Source organism: Fragaria vesca, linkage group LG5 (genome assembly GCF_000184155.1).
Source record: "Fragaria vesca subsp. vesca linkage group LG5, FraVesHawaii_1.0, whole genome shotgun sequence".
In the NCBI taxonomy this organism is placed as follows: domain Eukaryota; kingdom Viridiplantae; phylum Streptophyta; class Magnoliopsida; order Rosales; family Rosaceae; genus Fragaria; species Fragaria vesca.
The window spans coordinates 8,747,756-8,768,650 of record NC_020495.1 but is presented as its reverse complement, the minus strand read 5'-3'; the positions used below and the strand labels follow the sequence as shown (position 1 = coordinate 8,768,650).

The following is a 20,895-nucleotide window of genomic DNA, read 5'->3' as shown; positions in this document are numbered from 1 at the left end:
TGTGAATAGCTCTTGAGGAACCAGAACGTGTGTAATATACGGTTGGAAAGCTAAATGAGTCTAGTTTCCAAAACCGTTTACGGTTCGTTCATATGTATTTCCTAGAGAAAGTTACGACTGTTCTAGTAATTGAAGGTCATGCTGCGCGGAAATCTGATTTCCTGCACGAACTTATGTTTTGAGTTCACAAGCAACCTTCTCCTCAAGATCTAAGTGTAAAAGATCATTTGAGGACAATACGGCATGATTTAGTTAATCATTGCCCAATACCACATTTGAAGACATGTTAAAAAGCATTGACATGCTAAGTTGTTGAAACTTCCGTGATTAGTAAGAATCAGGAAGAGCCCTATGATTGATGTAAAGATCAGGGGGAGGTGCGAACTTCAGGGGGAGTCTAGCACATACATACATGTCACTATCAAATGTGAAGGGTGCGTTGTACTCTTTTTCTCCTACGATCAAGGTTCAGTTTTTCTCCCTACAGGGTTTTTGTGACTTGACGAGGTTTTTGACGAGGCAACAGATCAGCACCATCGGCATATCAGCGTGCGGCACAAGGGGGAGTGTTCTAAGATATTCTCTATGTGTGCCTTGGCCTTATGCCAATAGGATATATAGTTAGACTAGATCTATGTATTCATATCCTTACCATATTGGTATTGTGTAATTCCCTATATAAAGGGCTCCTATCAATGAATAAAATGACTCTCTTGCTATCTGTTTGTCTCTACACTTTATTCTTCATCATAACAGTATTATTAGTTTTTTTCTTGTTAATGCATGTACCTACCTGTCCCTGATTCTCTGCGCTCGATCAATCAGTTGGATATTGGTATTCTAATATGTTCAACCTCAGACCCGATCGATCTCTTTAAAATGGCAACAATTTTGGGTGAACTACTCACTCTCAGGATTCAGGAAGTAGCTTGGTATCTAGTCCTTATTGACCTCATAGAATCATGGAAAACCATAAACCATGTCTTACGTAAAGGTAGATATTGGCAGGGAAACAAAGGTAGATACTTCGTGTATATTATTCTTTCTTTTCCTGCACAAAATTGTGATGAGGCATTAATTGATGAGGTGCGTTTAACTCATACCTTTTATTTATGAAACTTATATACATACGTATGTGATTATTTGGAAGTTGGATATGTTTTTTGTTGTTGTTAGAAGCACATAAATCAGCTAAATGTTAACCGCTTCTTCAAATAAGTTTTTACAGCGCAAAAGTCACTTCTAACTTTTTTCTTCTTCTCCAAACAAACTAAAATGAACTATAAATTACATGATAGGTAAATTTTACATGATGACATTGATGCGTAGGGCTAGAAAACAATAGTTGAAAAGTTAACTAAAGAGATGGTCGCATTGGACATTTGGACTAACTAAGAGAGAGCCATTATATTGTGACCCGGGCAACCTTAGTTACTCAATTCTAAGTAATGCTTTTAGTACAACATCCGTCTTGGCCAAAATAGAAAAGAGAAGAAGTAAAAACCAACTAGTAAGTTCATGTTGATGAAAGATCTAGCAAGTATGAACAACTAAACTATCGTCTAAAATTTTCTCATGGGACGAGGAAAATGAAAAGTAAGATTATAGAGTAGAGATGATGAAGATGCTGCCTTGTCTTGTAAATTAATCGTATTCAACTAGTAAACCGTGTAACCTTACAACAATTTCGTAAACAATCGAGATCGAGGCTGCCATAGAGTTAATTTGCATAAAGAATTTAGTTGATTAATCCGGTGCAAGTAGTAGTTAGGCTGAGAAGAATCATCAATCTCTATATATAATCTTGAAAATGGTCTCTCAATTATTATTTTTTTCTCCTTTTTTTTGTGTGGATAATTTGAAAATGGTCCTTTTAAGAAATCAATGAAGATATGAGTAACGTGGGTGATGACTCCAATGAATTTTTAGCAAACTGTTATACCTCCCATAGGGGCTACTACTATATATTGGTGTAACTTCGTATTTATGGAACCAATATGTCCGCAAAAATATAAGATAAACAAAAACATATATATGAATACGTAGACATCGAACAATGCCAAGTTTTGTCTGTCCAACACCGAAGCCTGGTATTCTGTCCAATTTTGGGGCATACGAGTCATATTAATATCGGGTCCTGCTACCTGCAAGTCTGCAACAGAGATTCAATGAATTTGTTGAATAATATTCATTTTTGTCACCGTGTTGCATGATACTGAATAATTAATATATACTATTTTTGTTTTCTTAGAAAGATAAAATTTTAGATTATAAAATTTAAGATTGCCTAGAACTATTTGGTTTAGCATCATAGTCTTTTTTCAATAAGTGAGAGGTTGTGAATTCGACTCATAAAGTTGTAATATTTGAGTTATTTACCTGATAAAAAAATGAAAAAATCCAAGATTACAACCATGAGAGATATCGGCGTAAACTTAAATTTCTCATTCTCCTCCTACCTAAAACACTAGTGATGATAGACTTAAATTTCTCACTCTCCTCCTACCTAAAACACTAGCGATGATAGTGAAAAAGAACCAATTAAGGTTCAACTGTAACCTAATCTATTCCAGAAACCTCATTACATCCTTATGGTCAACCGTACCTCAAGAATAAACAACTTTTTTAAACATTGTATGCCAAAATTGCCAGCATATTGAATCCGAGATCCACTCGCCTCCATTCCAGTCATGCGCAGCCCAAAGTGACCTCTGATCACTGCCCACAACCCCAGCTTGACAAAGCCTTCAACCGAAAGAGAAAAGAGAGAAGCTGGTTGATCTTCGTCTCCGAGTTGAAAACTCTCCCAACAAACTTGTCTGGCTGTGCCAAGCGTACGCCAACAAGGTCAAAGACAGTCGTCGGCGGAGAGACACAATCGGACATGCGAGATCTGAAATTGCGTTTGCCTCTCCATAGCTAGGGCTTTGGAGAGTGGCGGCAAAACCTTGCTAACATATGTTAAAGAGTTTGGTGTTAATCAATTAAAAATGGGATATGAAATCCACACACCCTAAATTGAAATTCACACATCATTTTTTTTTTTGCTAACACATTCACAAAAGGACAAAGTTTAAGTTGCCAAAAAAAAGGAAAAAAGGGTGTATGAATTTCAATTTAGGATGTGTGGATTTCACATCCCTTGAAAATAGTAAATACAGGAACATAACACTTAAGAAAGTGACGTCAAGAATGAACCATCCGTATAAAGTCATAACTGGCTTAAAACCAAAATAAAACAGTGCAATAGGCAACATAACATGCCTTAAGACAGACTAGTAAAACATAAACTTACCGATACTTATTTTTCAAATAATAGATATTATAACGGCTTAATTTTCAATTTTCTCTATGTTTTTTGCTCACATTACATGATATGATGTGGCAATTGGGTGATGCATGCATGTGAAACCACATTGCCCTATTAAATTAATAAATGTTAGGTCATATTTGAGTCAACGATCATTTTCTTATATTGTTCAAGCTAATTTACAAAGAATTCTCTTCTAATTAAATAAGTTTTCTTGCTGAATATTAAAAATTAAAAGAAACGAATGATACTGATCCATAATGTTAATGCATGCATGAGGGCCGCTGCTGTCGCTGCCGCTGCTGTATATATTGAAAAACTGATCAGCCCCTTGAAAGCTATAATTATTGTGAGTGGATTTCGACATGTAGATTGAATAAATAAAAGCAATCTGGTTTTCAACATAATGAAAAGCAGTTGAAGAAACAGTAAGACTTCAATACGGGAATGGCCTGGCCTGGGCGGCTTGAATTATATACAGATATCTTTATTTGAAACAAGATATATATATATATATATATATATATATATATATATATAAAAGCGTGAAAATTAAAAACAGTGTCAAGGAAGATCGAATACGGCAGAGCTGTACGTTATTACCAGCAGGAAGGGTTATCATGGCCAGGCCACCCTATGTTTTTATTGAATAGTAGTTCTCAATCATAATGTTGGATCTGGAGAAAAATATGTCTTTAATTTGAATGAGAAATGCAAACATTGAGACATATTATTATCTACTACAACTAATTTTTCCAACTCTTTCATTTGCGTTTTTTCTCCTCGATCTCTTGCGTTCGTGGGAGAAGGCTAGGCTGTTGTAGTGTTTTCTGTTTTCAATTTCTTTCTGCTGTTGTTATGTTTATTAGTTCTTCTTTTTTTTTTTGGAGAAAGGGAACTAAACATTTATAAGGAGGAGCCTCTAAGAAATCCAATACTAGTAGAATCAAGAAGTAAAGCGGCCGGCGAAGCTTGCCGAGGATCGGAAGAGTTCCCATCTAGATCTTGGCGAGTAACAATTACAACTGTTGAAGCCTGCTGTTGTTATGCTTGTTGGTTTAACGAAGGTTCTTATAACCAAAAAGAAAGAAAAAATCTCTTTAATTTGGTCACTGATCAGTTCAGTCTAATGACACCATTATTACATTCTAGGAATCCTTGCAGCATGAGCAAGTATATCATATATATACACCAATATTTGTAAATGGAAATGCAGAACATGTGTCAAATAAAATAAAAATCTCTACCTAGACCAAGCGATCAAGCACCGATTGTGCCAGGAAATCCTCGGGTTACATGATTGGGGCTTCTAATTTCTAATATAACAATATATGCTTGTCGATCTAGTCAATATTATTTGATACTTGAAAGGGGGTGTACTTCAATTGTACAGAAAAATATGCATGCAATTTATGCATACATTAACAATCAAATATTTTGAAAGCGAATTTAGAAAGTAATCACTAGATTAATGCTACTCGATCGACTTCTCTAATGGTCCTTCAATAGTGCTAGCTGTTTGTCCTAAAATCAATCGTTATTTTATCAACACTATTCGGGATCCGGAAGTCGATTTTTGAACTATATATCAACTAGACGACTAAAATAATGCTCTCATATATATATGGTACCTACTACCAACTAACCAATTCGCCAGCACAGAATGAACCATACATATGTATGGAACCTTTCCATTACTACAATTGATCGAGTCGGAGGAAGATGGCAGGATCATGAATCTTCATATATGTGTGGCTATGGCATAAACAAAATCTTCTCTATTATTAGGAAATTGAAAATCGTTGAGAAACAAAAAAAAAGAAAAAAGAAAAAGAACCAAGGTACGTGTGGTCCTTGAGTAATGCTTCTTATATTCCAAGAATTAGGGTACGTTCCAATCAAATCAAATAATCAAAACATGTCCAAATGAATTTTTTTTTTGTCTCCAATCTCTTCTCTCAGGTCAATATAGGTCTTCTTCCCCAAAGCTTATTTGCCAAGAACGCTGAAAATTGGCTGCTGCAAACCCTAAACCCAGTTCGTTGGATTGACCTTCTGATAGAAGAAAAGAACAAGAAGTTGGTATGCCACGACAAAGATCGATCATGAAAATTATAACAACGTACGTACCATGCACGAAGTGAACGCACAGAGACGACAAAGCAAATTATTGTCTTCCTTCATTAACACGTTCTCGTTTGCTTTGGAATTATATTTTCATCGTCCCCAGGTCATTGAATTACAGAAACTCTCAAACCTGTGTTTTGCTCGATGACCTTGGTTTATTTTTTCTTTTAACTTGCTTTGATTCTCGTTCTTGTATACGTGGTCGGATTTGATGCGTATAAATGGTAGTTGTCGATCAGGTAAAACCAGGTAATGTTCTGGGGTCCAAAAGAGAATAATCATGCTTCTATTCTACTGTATAAACTTACTTCTGCCCTGGAGTTTCGGGTCAGTCCTGCCCTTCAATCCAAGGGTATGGCATATGTGTGCTACAGTGGTTGTCTGCCTTTATCGTTTTGGACAGAACTGTTCGTGCACTGAAAGTTAGTTGGCCGCTGGCTTATATATTTGTGGAGTTTGGCGGAAAGTATAAAATGATTGGATCAACTTGCCTTTTGGAGTTGAGGAAGAGAACGCTTAGAGTCCAAACACAAATGTCTAGATGAGTATGCAGGAACACATGCATGCAGTTATATATGTTTGACGACATAAGCTCCTTAAGGTCGGAGAGTTTATACTGAGATTTTCAAATGTGCTCATTTGACTTCGTATACTCCCTAGTCCTTATACCTTAAGTTTTTTTTTTCTTTTTAAGTATAAATATGTGTTTTACTAAACCACTTATTGGCATGGATTCCTCAAATAATAACCTTATTTACAAAACAAAGTACCTCTAATTCACTAATTACATCATGCACCTCCATTTCTTTTAAAGAAAATAACTCGATAGATTACGAGCCGTGATCGATATGAATTTTCGTTTGCCTACTTGGCTTTTGTTTATATTGGGCAGGAGCAACGTACTCGTTGGCAAAAGGGTCAACTTGGTCAATAAAACATGATCACGTGTCCTAATAAGTTGAATGATTAATAAGCTGATGCTGCTACATTATGCATATATGGTCTCCACCACTTGCTCTAATAATCTTTTTTTGGTTTCTTTTGTTTGGCAAGACATGCATTGTCTCTAAATCTAAAACCTGGCATCCATGGATGAGCTGGCTACCTAGCATAACACACACACTTTTAGACGTGTCATGAATTTTTCTATCATCATACATAACCCATAAAATTCACATGACACAGAGTAAATAGTACAATTCACACTTCACTAATTGGTGAAGGTGACAATGATATGCACACGCTCTTATAACAATGTTGTTTTAGTAGACAATTAATACATATCAATACAAAAGCACACCTTCTTTTCTTCGGTCAATATATCAAGATTATTATTTTCTATCTCTAGCTAGACCTAAGGCTTTCACTTTGATAATTCGGTGAAAACAGTTTCTTATGGCATATGGTTATAAAGGAGAGCTTGTAAAGCGACTCTAATTTTCACTTAACAATTCACACGGACGGCGACAGTGACCTCCAGCTCTCCAAGTCGACGCAAAGAAAACATGATAGCACTTTTTTGTTGTTGTATAGTCTCACTTTTTTGTTTCGCATGTAACCTCGTGTAACACATTCTTATCTTATAGCCCTTTGTTTGGGGAAAGATGGAATGTGCTTCTCCTAGTTTTGATCCTTCCGGTATCCGAGGTCGATGAAAAGAATTTCGACGTTTAACCGAACATCAATTTATGATGTCGAAGAGGCTTAAGTTCTTATACGAGTTGGTCTTGATTCCTTCATTCTTCTTAAGAGTTTCCTTGAATGTTGGTGCTGTCGAGAAACTTGAGCCTTTCCAGGTTATCTCTTAAAAATATTTTTAGGCTTTTGGAAATAATCAACTCAAATAGATGCTCATCGTAAACTTTTGAATGTCAGATTATGCGCTATTTTGCAATGTGAAAGAATACTCCACACTCTCACAACTCCTTCAACATTTGAGGTAGACTCCACCCAATTCAGCAATTCAAAAAATATTCTAGATTCACTCTACCTCAAATGAGACCCATGAGGTTACCATGTGCTATGTGCTATAAGTAAAAGAGTCCCACTATTGGACAAGCACTCTTTGACTGTTATACAGTTATACTATGATTCAAGGTGGTCTACATATGTGCTCTAGTGCTCTATCTATATATGTGATGATCAAGTTACGTCTAATTTCATTGGTCGATGAGAAGCAACTTGGTACTCTGCTAAATGACTTGATGTTTTCGTAATCATTGATCTACATGGTTCATAACACTAGTGGTCAAGTGACTACACCAAATGTCACAAACCTTTTCATAATGGTATGTTGAACTATCCAAACTCCAAACGTGCCACTGTAGTTCAAATGGGCCATGAGACCCATAAGGTCAATAATTGTATCAACAGACATAGGTCCACGACTTGGAGAGTGCACTGTTACGAAACTCATATGTCAATCATGTACGCCTAGACCCGACTACCTGAGAACAAGAACGCATGTGCAAAATAGTAGCTGACCGGATTATTCTGTTTCATCAAAGGTAGAAATAGGTTAAAAGTACGAGATCCATTGTTTATGGTGAACTAGAGTAGATATAATCCATTGTTTATGGTGAACTAGAGTAGATATTCGGCTCACAGCAGTACGTACCTACAAAAATGTTGGGGACTGCAGAGCCAATTACAGAATTGGACAAACCAAAATGGTTCTCATAAGCACCGAGCTTCCGTTATCCTATCATTCCGTAGTTGTAAAACCGGTGGTCGGAGTGACCGGAAGAAACCTACGAAACCACACCTGAAAGAGGAGGTGTCATCTACATCCTCTACATACATCAAAGACCATGAAAGGAATAAGAGACAAACCCAGTGCAGGGGGTTAGCCCAAGTCGGACAAGAATTGAAACAAACATGCTTCATTCCGTAGCTTCCTTTTACATAACCAAAAAAGACCAAGTATAACGAACCTGCGACACAAAAATTCTCGCTTTTTCCCGTTTCTGTACCCTGTTCTCTTCTCTCAGTGTTCTTGTTTACTCCACTCTACCGTATGAAACAGTCCAAAGGCTCTTCAATACACTATATACAACAGACAAGATCAAGACCATTACAACCTTCTTTGAGGCCAATACCCTAAGGTTCACTCTCAGACCACGTTTTCTTACGAGCCTCACCAGCCCCTCACCCAACATGACAATCCAAGAGCCAACAACTCCCAACACTGCCTTAGTGCCTGAAACATCACTTGATGGGACCTTCACGTAAGAATGTATAGAACCCACTTCGTTGCTTTCAGCCTGATTCAGTCCAAGAATCTCATTTAGCCAGCAAGAGAAGAGGACAAGCAGTTTTGCAAGCCAAGCAACCTCATCATCAGAGATGGGCCGCTTCATCCAGTCACCTTTGTATTTGATATCAGCCAAAGCATAATTGCCAACTCTCCTGGGCTTGAAAATTTCATCACGGGGTTGTGCAGGCTGTTTTGCTTCAGGGGAAAATGATAGTCTCTTTACAGCATCACTACCAAACAAGCAGGCCACCTGATCTTTCAAAGAGTCGATGCACTGAAGGTTTTGAGTAAGATTATCACCAGAAATTGCTTGCACTTCGGCTTCTGCACGTAATATGAACAACTGCAATAACGACAACCGTATCCATTGGATTAGATCTTGAGACGGTGGACAGATGTTTACACAATTTTGGTCAACATATATTAAAGAGAAAAAACTAGCAATCATCAGTCAAAACCTGAAGCAGTTGTTGCCCACCATCTTCTCCATCACTAAACAGTCGTAAATCTTTGTTCCAGTTGTCATGCAAGAAAGACCCATCAGCATCACTTTCACATAAGCCATCCTCCCAGTCCTGTAGTTTAGCAACAAATCATTAAATATTACCAATTGGAAATACACTGATTCAAATTTCAAACAGTTGAGCAAAACACTGATAATTTACAAGGGTAGATAATTTATATAGACCCTCCAGAACCCTTTACGGAAATCATGCACTTAATAATCTAACTAACATAGCAAAGCAGCTGTTCCAATAAATTTCATATACATAATGGCTGTAAATGACTTTTGTATAGTACTATGAGCAAAGAAATAATTAGAAAGTAACAGGGATAAAATAGCGTGACTCATCAAAAATAAAAATAAAAGGGAGGGTCAAGAAACTCTACATTTAACTGCTCACGAATTGGAGTGACAAATCTATATAAACTATTAAGCCTCGATTTGCCGGATCCTGCTTGTTTGGAGTGAAAAGCAATATCCATCGTCTTCATAAGATCAAGTAGATCTTTGGATGATGTTAATATAGTTAGAACCTGTACACAGTACATTAACAGTTAAGAATAAAACAAAAAGGTACATTCATATTAAATAAAAAAAGCAAAAAGTGCCTCACATCCACATAGTTGACCAGGCATCCGCAAAAATTATGATTGCATAATTCTACATATTATCAAGTAAATGATTTCCTAGCAGATCCTTAGCTGGTTGCAATTTCTACTAAGCCTGAAAGGGAATTCGGTCCTCTTAGCTGTTTCTTCTGTTTCCGTGATAAATTCTGGGGGAACAGTTGTTGTAGGAATATAGTTCTATAGCTAATGTTCTCTTTTTGAGCCACAATAAGAACATTAAACTCAAGCATAGAATAAAAAAAAAAAGGAGCAAGAACAACCTTTGATTTTGAAAAAAGAAAGCCAATTCCAAGCATGTACTCAAGTATCATATTTCCCTTCAAATGAAGAAATCTTATCACGTCAAGCCTCAATACTTGGTAAAGATCTACAACAGATGCCAAACCAAAATGACATCTTACTTTTATACTACTTATACGAGTGCCGTTGTTGAATCTTACAATTGGGAAAATTCACCAAGATGCAATCTTCTAGTCCACGTAACAGATTCAATCAGAGACCTTACAGGCCAATAGATACGTCTAGGACAATGCAAGATTAAAATCATAAGGGAAAGCAAACTCAAATGGGGAAGATACTTATATTACGACTTTCATCAGCTATTCAACCATGCTAATTTTCTCAAAGTGATTGAAACTGGAGGTTTCAATGTTTCATGTCCATGATTTCATGCTAAGCACATTGATCAATCTCAAGAAAATACCACAAGTAGTAGCAATTAAATTTCAGCACAGGAAGTAAACTTCGATTAGAAAGAAAGGGCAATGCATAAGAATCTGACCTTTGATACCATCTGGACTATGATTTCTGCATCAGTGTGAAGAAACTTGTGTGCAAACCCAATAAAGTGCATAACCAAGGAACTGTAATACAAGTAATTTACCAACACATAAGCCTCCCAAGAAGGTGAATAACCACGTGCCTCAGACTGCAAGGGCTCCTTTCTCCCATTCTTAGTTGAACTGTCAACAATAGCATCAAGCTCCCCAAAGTCATCCAAACTGATTGCCCAAGGTTCCAGGTAGGTAACCCAAACCGAAAACACTTGTGAAATGTTTTTAATCGAAGCTCCCACCGGGCAGAACAAGAATGCCCTCAATATAAACCTGTACAAAGGCCTCTGTATCAGCAAGTTCCAAGACCCATTCGGAAGCACACCGGGAGACACAGCCATTGCATCCATTGGCTTCCCAACATCAATCGAACCCGACATTCTCCACCTTGGACTCGCACCATATTCCACATTATCAGTCCCATTCTGGTGCACCACCAGACCTAAATTCAAGTACTTCACAAGCAACTTCACCACTTCTCCTAATCCAGGAGACGGTGGTGTCTCTCCTAAAACCGACCGAAACGGAAACTTAACTCCAACCGACTTACACAAATTCACAGACAGTGGCGAAAAATCATTATCAAGTAACCAAAAATTCATCAACGCGTTTACCAAAAACTCCCCCTTCACTATCTCCGAACTATCATAGCCCGCAGAGTACTGCAAAAGCGAACTCCGGTACGGCAATTGCGAATTGAAATCAGTCACAGCCACAAATGCATTAAGATAAGCATATAACAGCCTGATATAAAGACTACACTCGATTCTATGCTCCGAACTGCCACGCCTAGGGCTCGAAAACCCCGAAAAAGACGAAATCCAATTCTCAAACTTAAATCTCTTGCTCCTCCTAACAGAAACAGCATCACAATTCTCTCCATTTCCGCGGCACACAGGATAATAAGCAAACCAGAATATGTAATATTCAAACACATTGAGCTGAACCTGATGCAAATTGGGCTGAATTGGGTCATCCTTGACCCGGTTCTTGAAAACCGGAGCTAAATCGGAGAGCGCGGCGCTGTCGTGGTCGGAGGAGAGCATGAATCGGACCCATTCCGGGAGGCGCTCGACGGGGAAGACGTACTTGACGAGGGAGAGGCGATCGACGGCGGAGATGGAGCGGAAGAGGAGGCTGGTGGGGGCGAGGAGAGAGAAGAGCTTGTTGGCCAATCCGACGTCGTTTGAGGCGAGGACGGTGTCGATCCAGCCGGCGGAGGAGGACGGCGACGGAGATGGAGCCGATGATGATGATGTGGCGTCGTCGAAGCCGAAGAGCTTGCAGATGAGGGTGGGGAAGGTGAGGGAGAAGAAGTGGCGGGCGTGGTCGGGAGGGAGGGAGTGGAGGAAGGAGTCGACGGCGTCGCAGGCGGAGGAGATCTGGTGCGGCGCGGCGGAGGCGAGGATGGTGCTGGCGAGGTCTTGGGATTTGGAGAGCGAATCGACGGTGTAGGAGTGCGGGAGCATCGTAAGGGATCCGTGTGGCGGAGCGCAGGGGGGTGCGAGCGAGCTAGGGTTTGAGAGAATGAGAGAGGATGTGTGGGGGGTTTTGAAAGTTTCAAATGGGAGGACAAATGGTGTGGCGCGTTTTTATGGGGGAAGAGAGAGGGATGTGTACACGTGGCCATTGTTCTTTGCCACGTGGGGTGTGTGGGGTTCGGTGTTTTGTTTTTGATCGGAAGGTGCGGGAAGGCTCTGGAGATGTTGACGTTAGATGCCAATCGTTGGATGCGGCTACTTAAGAAAATATTTTATTTTTGTTTACAAAGTGATTATTGATTAAGGACCCCAAAATTGTTTAGAATTTTTTATCCTCTTTTTTGTTTGATCTATTAGTTTTTGTTTGATTCACATATATGACCATGGAGTTTTATATCAAATTCAGATTAAGTTTTAAATTCAAGTATTTATTTGGAGGGACATTTTCCGTACATGATCGCGTATCTACACATTATTATTCAGATTCAAAAGATTATGCATTTTAATCATATATATATATAGATAGATATGAGTAATGAAGTTGCACTGTGTACTTGGCACACTCGGGTATATAAATTCTTATTGTATTTTTAGACTTGTTTTGTGTGTCTCGGCTTTGTAATTGAGATATTAACATCTCTCATCCGAACTGAAAAATGTTTGATGGTTCTTATCACGTAATGGTTTTAAACAAATCCAACAAAGTTATTGTTTGCAATCAAGTTGTGAGGGGAGTGATCAAAATTCAACTCTAGAATGGGCGATGTCTCTAGAGTTATATAACTTCCAAAAGTTCCAAAAGAGAAGCAATCCTTCAATATTGATCATTTAGCTCTCTTGATCATTCTCATGCTCATTAGTCCTTACCGATTTCTTAACAAAGGATGTCTCTTGGCTAGATCTTTGAGCTTACTCTTAATCTGTCCTTTATCAAATTTCTGTTTCTTATTCCCACTCGCACTCAGTCGATACTTCATCAACGTCAATGCTAGCTAGCTACATCCTTTGCTAATGGAGTAGTGGATCTTGGCCCCCAAGTATATCCTTCCTAGCGCTCAGAACTTTCTCGAGTAGCGCTCGTTGATCTTCAAGGGTGTCATAGCTCAAAGCTCCTGATCCAAGTGGGGGAAAGTCAGGCAAATCCAACCTTGTAATAATCTTATAGCTATAACCTTGATCGACTAAAAACTGCTGCCTTTTAGCTGCAAAATCCATCTCCCATGTATGCGTTGACACAAGCGAATAGAAGAACGCATTGTACTTCTCTTTGCTTTTCTTGGCCCTCAAAATCCGACCAAGACGCTGCGCTTCTTGTCTTCTCGAACCACCGTGCCATGAAATCTCAATGATCACATTTGCCTCGAGAATGTCCAAGGAGCTGTCACCCACCTTAGACATGAACACTGTGTTTACGTTCGGGTTTGTTTTGAACTCTTCTAGAATTATTGAGGTCTCGGCCTGAGAGGTAGCACCATAGATCATAGGTTTTCGGAGCTTGGTCGCATATTCGGTGAGTGTGAAGAGGTTGTCGGAGAAGACAATGATCTTATCACCGCGGCACTGATGATACTGTATAAGATACTCACACATCCTAAACTTGTTCGGATTCATCAAATAAAGTGCTTGCATTCTTTCGAAGGAGTTTTCTTTCTTGTAGTAGTACTTGGCAAAGGACTCTGTCATCTCACACCTTACTTCAAAAGACTCCACGTTTGCAATGTATCTGCATTTCGCCAAATCCAACCAGTTTGCTTCATACAATTTGGGTCCAATGAGGAAGTTGAGATCTGATATCTTGTCATCCTCTCTCAGCAGCGTCGCGGTGAGGCCAAGCTTATAGTGTGATTTGGTGATTTGGATGACATTCCGAAACGATTCAGCAGGAGTTACATGAACCTCGTCCATGAGAATCAACCCCCATTCTCTATTTTTGATTTCCTCAATAATGTTTTTAGACTATTGGGACCTATTGCCACCACAACCAAGCATGCTATATGTAGTCACTAACACCACTCCTGCAGCGTTGTTCTTGCGGCGGATTAACATCTTTTCAGCTTCTTCTTTACAGTCAGATTTGAAACGACAAATCTGTTGGTCTCGGATGGTTGACCACAACTTGAACTGATGAACCCATTGATCAACTGAAACACCATTCGTTGACAAACAAAGGCAGCTCTTTCCTATTGTGGATGCTGCAGAAACACCAACCAGAGACTTCCCTGCGCCACAAGGTAGAACAATGATACCAGATCTCGCTCTCCCGTTCCCAAACATCATGCTCAAGCTCTTACACTGATAAGGTCGTATCATCACGTGTGCTTAGGGATTTAGTTCCATACCGACGTTAGGGTTTACACTATCGTTTCTGTAGTTGTACTCCTCCACCATGGGATAGTTCAAACCATCTTGCGAGCAACGTTTCATCACATCTTGAACCTTTCTAGGATCAATTTCAAACTCTTTTGCCATTGCTTGTTATACGACTGATTCTTGCTTCAGATACAAGTTTATCGTTAAGCAATGTGTTCATTACCACCGGAAATGTGGATTCCACAAAGTAGCGATTGTTCTTGAGGACCAGCTTAGCTTTGCCGTAGTTAGCAGTAGAAGACTGAATGAAATCAATGAGTTGTTTCGCGAGGTTGTTCTTCGAGAGCTTATTCAAAACAGAAATAATGGTTTCTGTTTCGAGACCAGTCGAGGCAGCCTTAAACAAGGACTCCGGGGTCAAGTTATACTCGTGGATCAGCTCTGCCCTGCGAACTGGTTCGGCTATGGCAATAAGAAAATCTTGAGTGTGTTCGTAAAAAACCGAGCTAGCTTCAAAGATGACTCGACCATTGGGACAAACCCATAGAGGCCGATTGGGGTGGTCAGGCTTCCATTCTAATTTGTTGTAGTCTCCTTTTTCGCCATTGTCGTTATAAGAGAACTTCGGCTTTTTACTCGGTCTCCCATTATCACCGTGCTCCATTGATTTTATCTTTTTCTAGGAGATCAAAGTTCTCAGAACCTATGAGGTTTGACTGTTTGAGGTCTGTTGCGACAATATTCCCAATAAACGTATCCACTATTGTATGGTATTTATAGAGGAAACCTACTAGCTAGGGTTATGAAACCTAATCACATTATAACGCAGTGAAAGCTATAGGTAGAAAAGTGAGATCGGTAGACAAGCGTCGAATCGAATTTAAAGGTGATAAGTGAGATAAATCTCTGAGTTTTCTGAAATGTTATTGAATTGTTGAATGCCTAATACAACATAGACGGTGCCTTATATAGGCTCTAACTTATGACTAAATCCTATTTAGAATAGAACTAGGAAATGACAAAACCTATTGGAACTAGAAATCCTTATTGAATCATAAATCATAATCCTAAGAATAATAGGAAACTTAAACTTGCTTACGACGTTGATGTTCCAGCTGCTCCTCGAACTCTTCTGCAAGTCATTCTACATCAGTCTCCCCCACTTCAGAAGAACTCGTCCTCAAGTTGATATCAGGATAGGAAGCATGGTCATCTGCCCGAAATTCATGGATATCACTTACATTGAAGGTCTTCGAAATTCCTATTGATTCAGGCAAGTCAATGACGTAGGCATTGTCATTGATCATTCGTAGAACTTTGTATGGACCATATTTGCGAGGTTGAAGCTTGTTATAAGTGCCAGCGGGAAACCTTTCTTTGCGCAAGTAAATCATAATAGAATCTCCTTCTTTAAACACCTTCTCTCGCCTATGAGAATCTGCATGTGCTTTATATTTTGCATTGCTTGCCTCTAGCTTCATTTTGACTTCTTCTTGAACTCCATGCACGTCCTTAGCCATAGACTCGGCAACCACACTAAAGCCTTTGTCTCTTGGTATATTTGTAAGATCAACAACATGCTTCGGTGGGGAGACATACACCACAGAAAATGGAGACTTTCCAATTGAACGATGTATGGAATTGTTGTATGCAAACTCAACTTGCGGTAAGACGTAATCTTATTGTTTTGGTTTATCTCCACAAGTACTCTGTATCATATTTCCCAATGTTCTATTTGTAACCTCGGTTTGACCATCAGTTTGCAGATGAGCGGTGCTACTACGATTAAGAGAAGTCCCAAACATCTTCCACAATGTAATCCAAAAGTGACTTAGGAACTTAGTATCTCGATCGGAAGTGATGCTACGAGGTACCCCATGCAGTCGAACAACTTCTCGAAAGAACAACTTGGCAATGTGAGAAGCATCAGAGGTCTTTCGACAAGGAATGAAATGTGCCATTTTAGAAAACCGATCAACCACCACAAAGACGGAGTCGACCCCACGTTGTGTTCGAGGTAACCCTAGAATGAAATCCATGCTAAGATCTTCCCAAATGCCGTCAGGAACCGGTAGAGGCATATAAAGACCAATGTTTTGTGATTGTCCTTTCAAAGCTTGACATATATAGCACTTCCGGATAATGTTGCCAACATCTTTCTTTAATTGAGGCCAATAGTATCTCTCTTCCAGACTTGCAATTGTTTTGTCTCTGTCAAGATGACCACTTAACCCCCCACCATGCAAATCACGTACCAACATCTCTCTTAATGAAGATTGGGGTATACATAGTTTGTTGCCACGGAAGAGATAACCTTCATTTAAAAAGAAGTCACTGCATGGTTCATGCTTTATGCACTTGCTCCAAATCTCTCTGAAGTCGTCATCCTCCTCATATAGTTCCTTCAAAAATTTGAACCCTATAACTTCTTGTGACAACGTCACTAATAATTGGCTCCTTCGACTTAATGCATCGGCCACTCGATTTAAGGTTCCGGACTTGTGTTTAATTACGAAAGGAAACTTCTGTAAGAATGTAGCCCAACGAACATGCATCTTGCTCACATTCTTCTGGCTATTAATATACTTCAAAGCTTGATGATCAGTGTAGAGAGCAAATTCGCGTTGCACCAAGTAATGCTCCCATTGTTTTAATTCCTGAACCACGGCATAAAATTCTTGATCATAAGTACTCCACTTTTGTCGAGCTTCGCTAAGCTTTTCACTAAAATAAGCAACCGGCTTCCTTTCTTGAGATAAAACTACACCAACTCCTACTCCACATGCATCACACTCCACCTCAAAAACTTTATCAAAATCTGGTAAGGCTAATACTGGAGCTGTGCACAATTTATGCTTGACCAAGGCAAAACTCTTCTCTTGCTCTTCTCCCCATTGAAATTTTCCTTTCTTGAGGCATTCGGTAAGAGGTGCGGTAATGACACTGAAATTTGGAACAAACCGTCGATAAAACGTTGCTAAACCATGAAAACTTCGCACTTCGCTAACGGTTTTCGGAGTAGGCCATTCCTTAATTGCCTTCACTTTATCTTCATCCACATGTATTCCTTCGGAACTCACTACATACCCCAATAATAACAACTTTTCGGTGAGGAAAGAACACTTCTTGAGGTTGATGTATAACTGATTATCTTGAAGAACCTCAAGGACTTGTCTAATATGCTCGAGGTGCTCTTTTCAGACCTGCTATAGATGAGAATGTCATTGAAGTAGACGACCACAGACTTTCCAATATATGGGCGCAATACTTGGTTCATGAGATGCATAAAAGTGCTCGGGGCATTGGAAAGTCCAAACGGCATCACCAACCATTCATATAAGCCATCTTTACTCTTAAAAGCTGTCTTCCATTCATCTCCGGGTCTGATTCGAATTTGGTGGTACCCGCTCCGCAAATCAATTTTAGAGAAGAACTTTGAGCCTCCAAGAACATCGAGCATGTCTTCCAAATGTGAAATTGGAAACCTGTACAGAATGGTGATCTTATTGATGGCGCGACTATCAACACACATACGCCAGCTGCCGTTTTTCTTTGGTACCAGTAACACAGGAACTGCACAAGGACTTACACTTTCATGAATGAACCCTTTTCGTAACAAGTCTTCGATTTTCTCCCTCAAAATTTCATTTTCTTTCGGACTCATGCGGTAGTGAGGAAGATTAGGCAAGCTAGCTCCCGGAATTAAATCAATTCGATGTTGAATATTTCTCACCGGTGGTAGCTCATCTGGTAAGTCTTTTGACATCAATTTCTGGAAATCACTAATTATATGCTTCACCTTTTCTGGAACTTGTGCCTCCATTACTTCTTGTTCTGTGGTATAGAGACCTTTCATCACAATAGGACAACAAACAAGTGCTTCCTTAATTCCATCTTCAAGCTCACGTTCAGAACTTGATAAAGTGAGAAAGTTTGTTGTCTTCATATTTCCATCATAATTAATTTCATGCGGGATACTAGGCTTCAGGACAATCTTGTTTTTTTCCCACACAAAGCTGTAGGTATTCTTGTACCCATCAAATGCCACTCTTACGTCATACTGCCACAGCCTTCCAAGCAGAATATGAGAGGCGTCCATGTCTACAATATCGCACACCACCTCGTCCTTATATGGTCCTATAGTTATAGGAACTTTGCAAGTTTCTGTCACAGTCTCCGTAGGTCCCTTTTTAATCCAACCAACGGAATAAAGTGTCGGATGTTTTGCTGTAGGAAGCTTGAAACGGTCGATCACTCTCTTGCACACGAAGTTCTCGCAACTACCAGTGTCAATTATTAGATTGCATGCCATGCCACCAATGATACACTTAGTCCGAAATATGTTTATGCCTTTGAGTGTTGGGTCCTTGCTTTGCTAATAGAAGTCATTGGCAAACTAGGAACTGCGGGATGTCATCAAAATCTTGGCCTTCGATTTCAGTAGTTGCAATCTCATCCTGCACTTCATCATCTTCATCATGTTCTGCCACATAATGTAATCCCCTTGGTTTGGGACACTTGTTGGAAGTATGGCCAGGCATAAAACATCGATTACACTTTTCTCCCCTTGGTTTCGCATAGTCCCTTAAGCTGCCAGGTTGCTCTTGTTTTCGAAACGAAACAATAGCTTTTCGCATATCTATCAGATTATATATGTCATTTAAATTCAAGAAAAACTTTCTTAGTAGGCTTGTACCTTGGATATGCCTTCTTTAATTGGACTAGAGTTTGGGTCTTTATGGCCCGAGTTTTTTTTTTTTATAAGGAAAATATCAAGAATTTTATTTATATGGGAAAACAATATTACAATCAAGAGAGATATTGGTGGTGGAAATAATTCCCCATTCGCCTCCCTACCCGAAACACCAACGATTACAGTGGACAAGAACCGATAGGGTTCAATCGTAACCTAATTTAATCCAGAAGTACCGATACATCCTTATAGTCAACCTTAAGAATAAACAACCTTTTCAAACACTACATGCCAATATCACCAGCATATATGCACATGTAACCTCTTAATTACATTGACAACAAGAACTAACTGACATTAATATAGTTCCTGAAAACGACACCATAACCATGACTCACCCCACGACACGACCAACGACACTAACCTACCCAAAAAAACCTAAATCCTCTCTCAAAGAGGAGGCCGAAACCCTCGCTCAAAAAGGAAGGACAACGAAATAACCAACTAAAAAAACCTAAAAACAAAAATCAAAGACCTAGGCCCAAACCAACCCTAATGGCTCTCAAGGGCAGGTCCCCTAAGATCCTGCCTAAAGACAGCTTGCTACAACTTGGATGCGGAGCCACCGCCACGCCGTCAACGCCACGCCGTCACCTGAAAATGGACTTCATTCGCGACCCTCCATGGTGAAGCAAACCATCCATCCTTCTATGTCAACACCGGGACGAAACACGATGGCCCAAACCTAGATCGGAAGAGCAACCGGGTAAGTCATCTCAGCTTCGTCCTCCCCGTCTTACCGCTCCGGCACACCATCTCACCTCACAGCAGGCAGGCCCTGAACTGCCGCTCAAAGGCGACAACAAAACCTCATCGTCGAGACAACACTGATCCCCCAACCAGATTTGCCAACAACTATCCGGTCCGCCCCAAGAAAGCTTGGTCCTCTCAATCCACCGCCAACGCCTACCGGGTTTGAACACCACCCGGTCACCTTCAACGCCCGTCCGAGAGCGAACCTAACCACATCGACGAGGCTAGAAGCCAACGGCGGCAGGTAGAGGCGCCGCCGAACAAGCCACAAACTCATAGAACCCTACACTTTTCCTCTCTGACGTGAGACATTATGAAAGCTTCTATGGCCCTAGTCTTATCCTAAATTAAACTGACAGATTTTAGTTTATTTGCCTACGGAAATTCACAATTTGTTGTATGAGATTATTCGACTTTAAGCTTTTTCATATGCATATATAATTGGATTATCAAATCGTGTTTATGGTTATTGTTGCTTTACAAAACCACCCTGAACCCTTGTCAATAACCATCAGCAAACTCAAGTACTGAACCACGTACATGTATATCCCGACTTCGTGAGTGAAAGTACGTGCTTAAATCATTGTAAATATGTAAATATTCGCTGTTAATATGGTAATCTATTTGATTCATGCTAGAATGCTAGATCACCTAGATGTCTGATCCAGTCAATATAACTAAGGCGATGGAGAGAGGTCTAGTACTCGAGTATTTAGATTGACACCTAGCTAGACGGGTTTCTAATTCAGTTTCATTTTATTAACAGCATATAAATAAGTGCCTGTGTTTGGCTCCAGATTTTGGATTCAAACAGCTTCATCAGAACAAAATACTTCAGTACTTGTATTGGAAAACATAGGTATTGCAAATTTGCAAGGCAAACCTAAAGTACATGTAAAGTGATATAATTGATTGAAAACATGAGAAAAAGAGTTCAA

The 20,895-nt window shown here is 39.6% G+C and overlaps 1 protein-coding gene and 1 pseudogene across 1 annotated transcript; both read right to left on the bottom strand.

Annotated features, from left to right (window-relative positions):
* Nucleotides 1-8,203: 8,203 nt before the first annotated feature.
* On the bottom strand, nucleotides 8,204-12,129 carry LOC101296003. The gene is made up of 4 exons (XM_004299365.1): nucleotides 10,609-12,129; nucleotides 9,585-9,731; nucleotides 9,152-9,268; nucleotides 8,204-9,036 (listed from the first exon to the last, which is right to left on the bottom strand). Exons 1-4 carry the CDS (start codon nucleotides 12,127-12,129, stop codon nucleotides 8,437-8,439), a joined length of 2,385 nt encoding a protein of 794 aa, XP_004299413.1. The 3' UTR covers nucleotides 8,204-8,436.
* A 1,020-nt stretch (nucleotides 12,130-13,149) lies between these two features.
* On the bottom strand, nucleotides 13,150-15,115 carry LOC101293982 (annotated as a pseudogene).
* Between the last annotated feature and the right edge of the window lie 5,780 nt (nucleotides 15,116-20,895).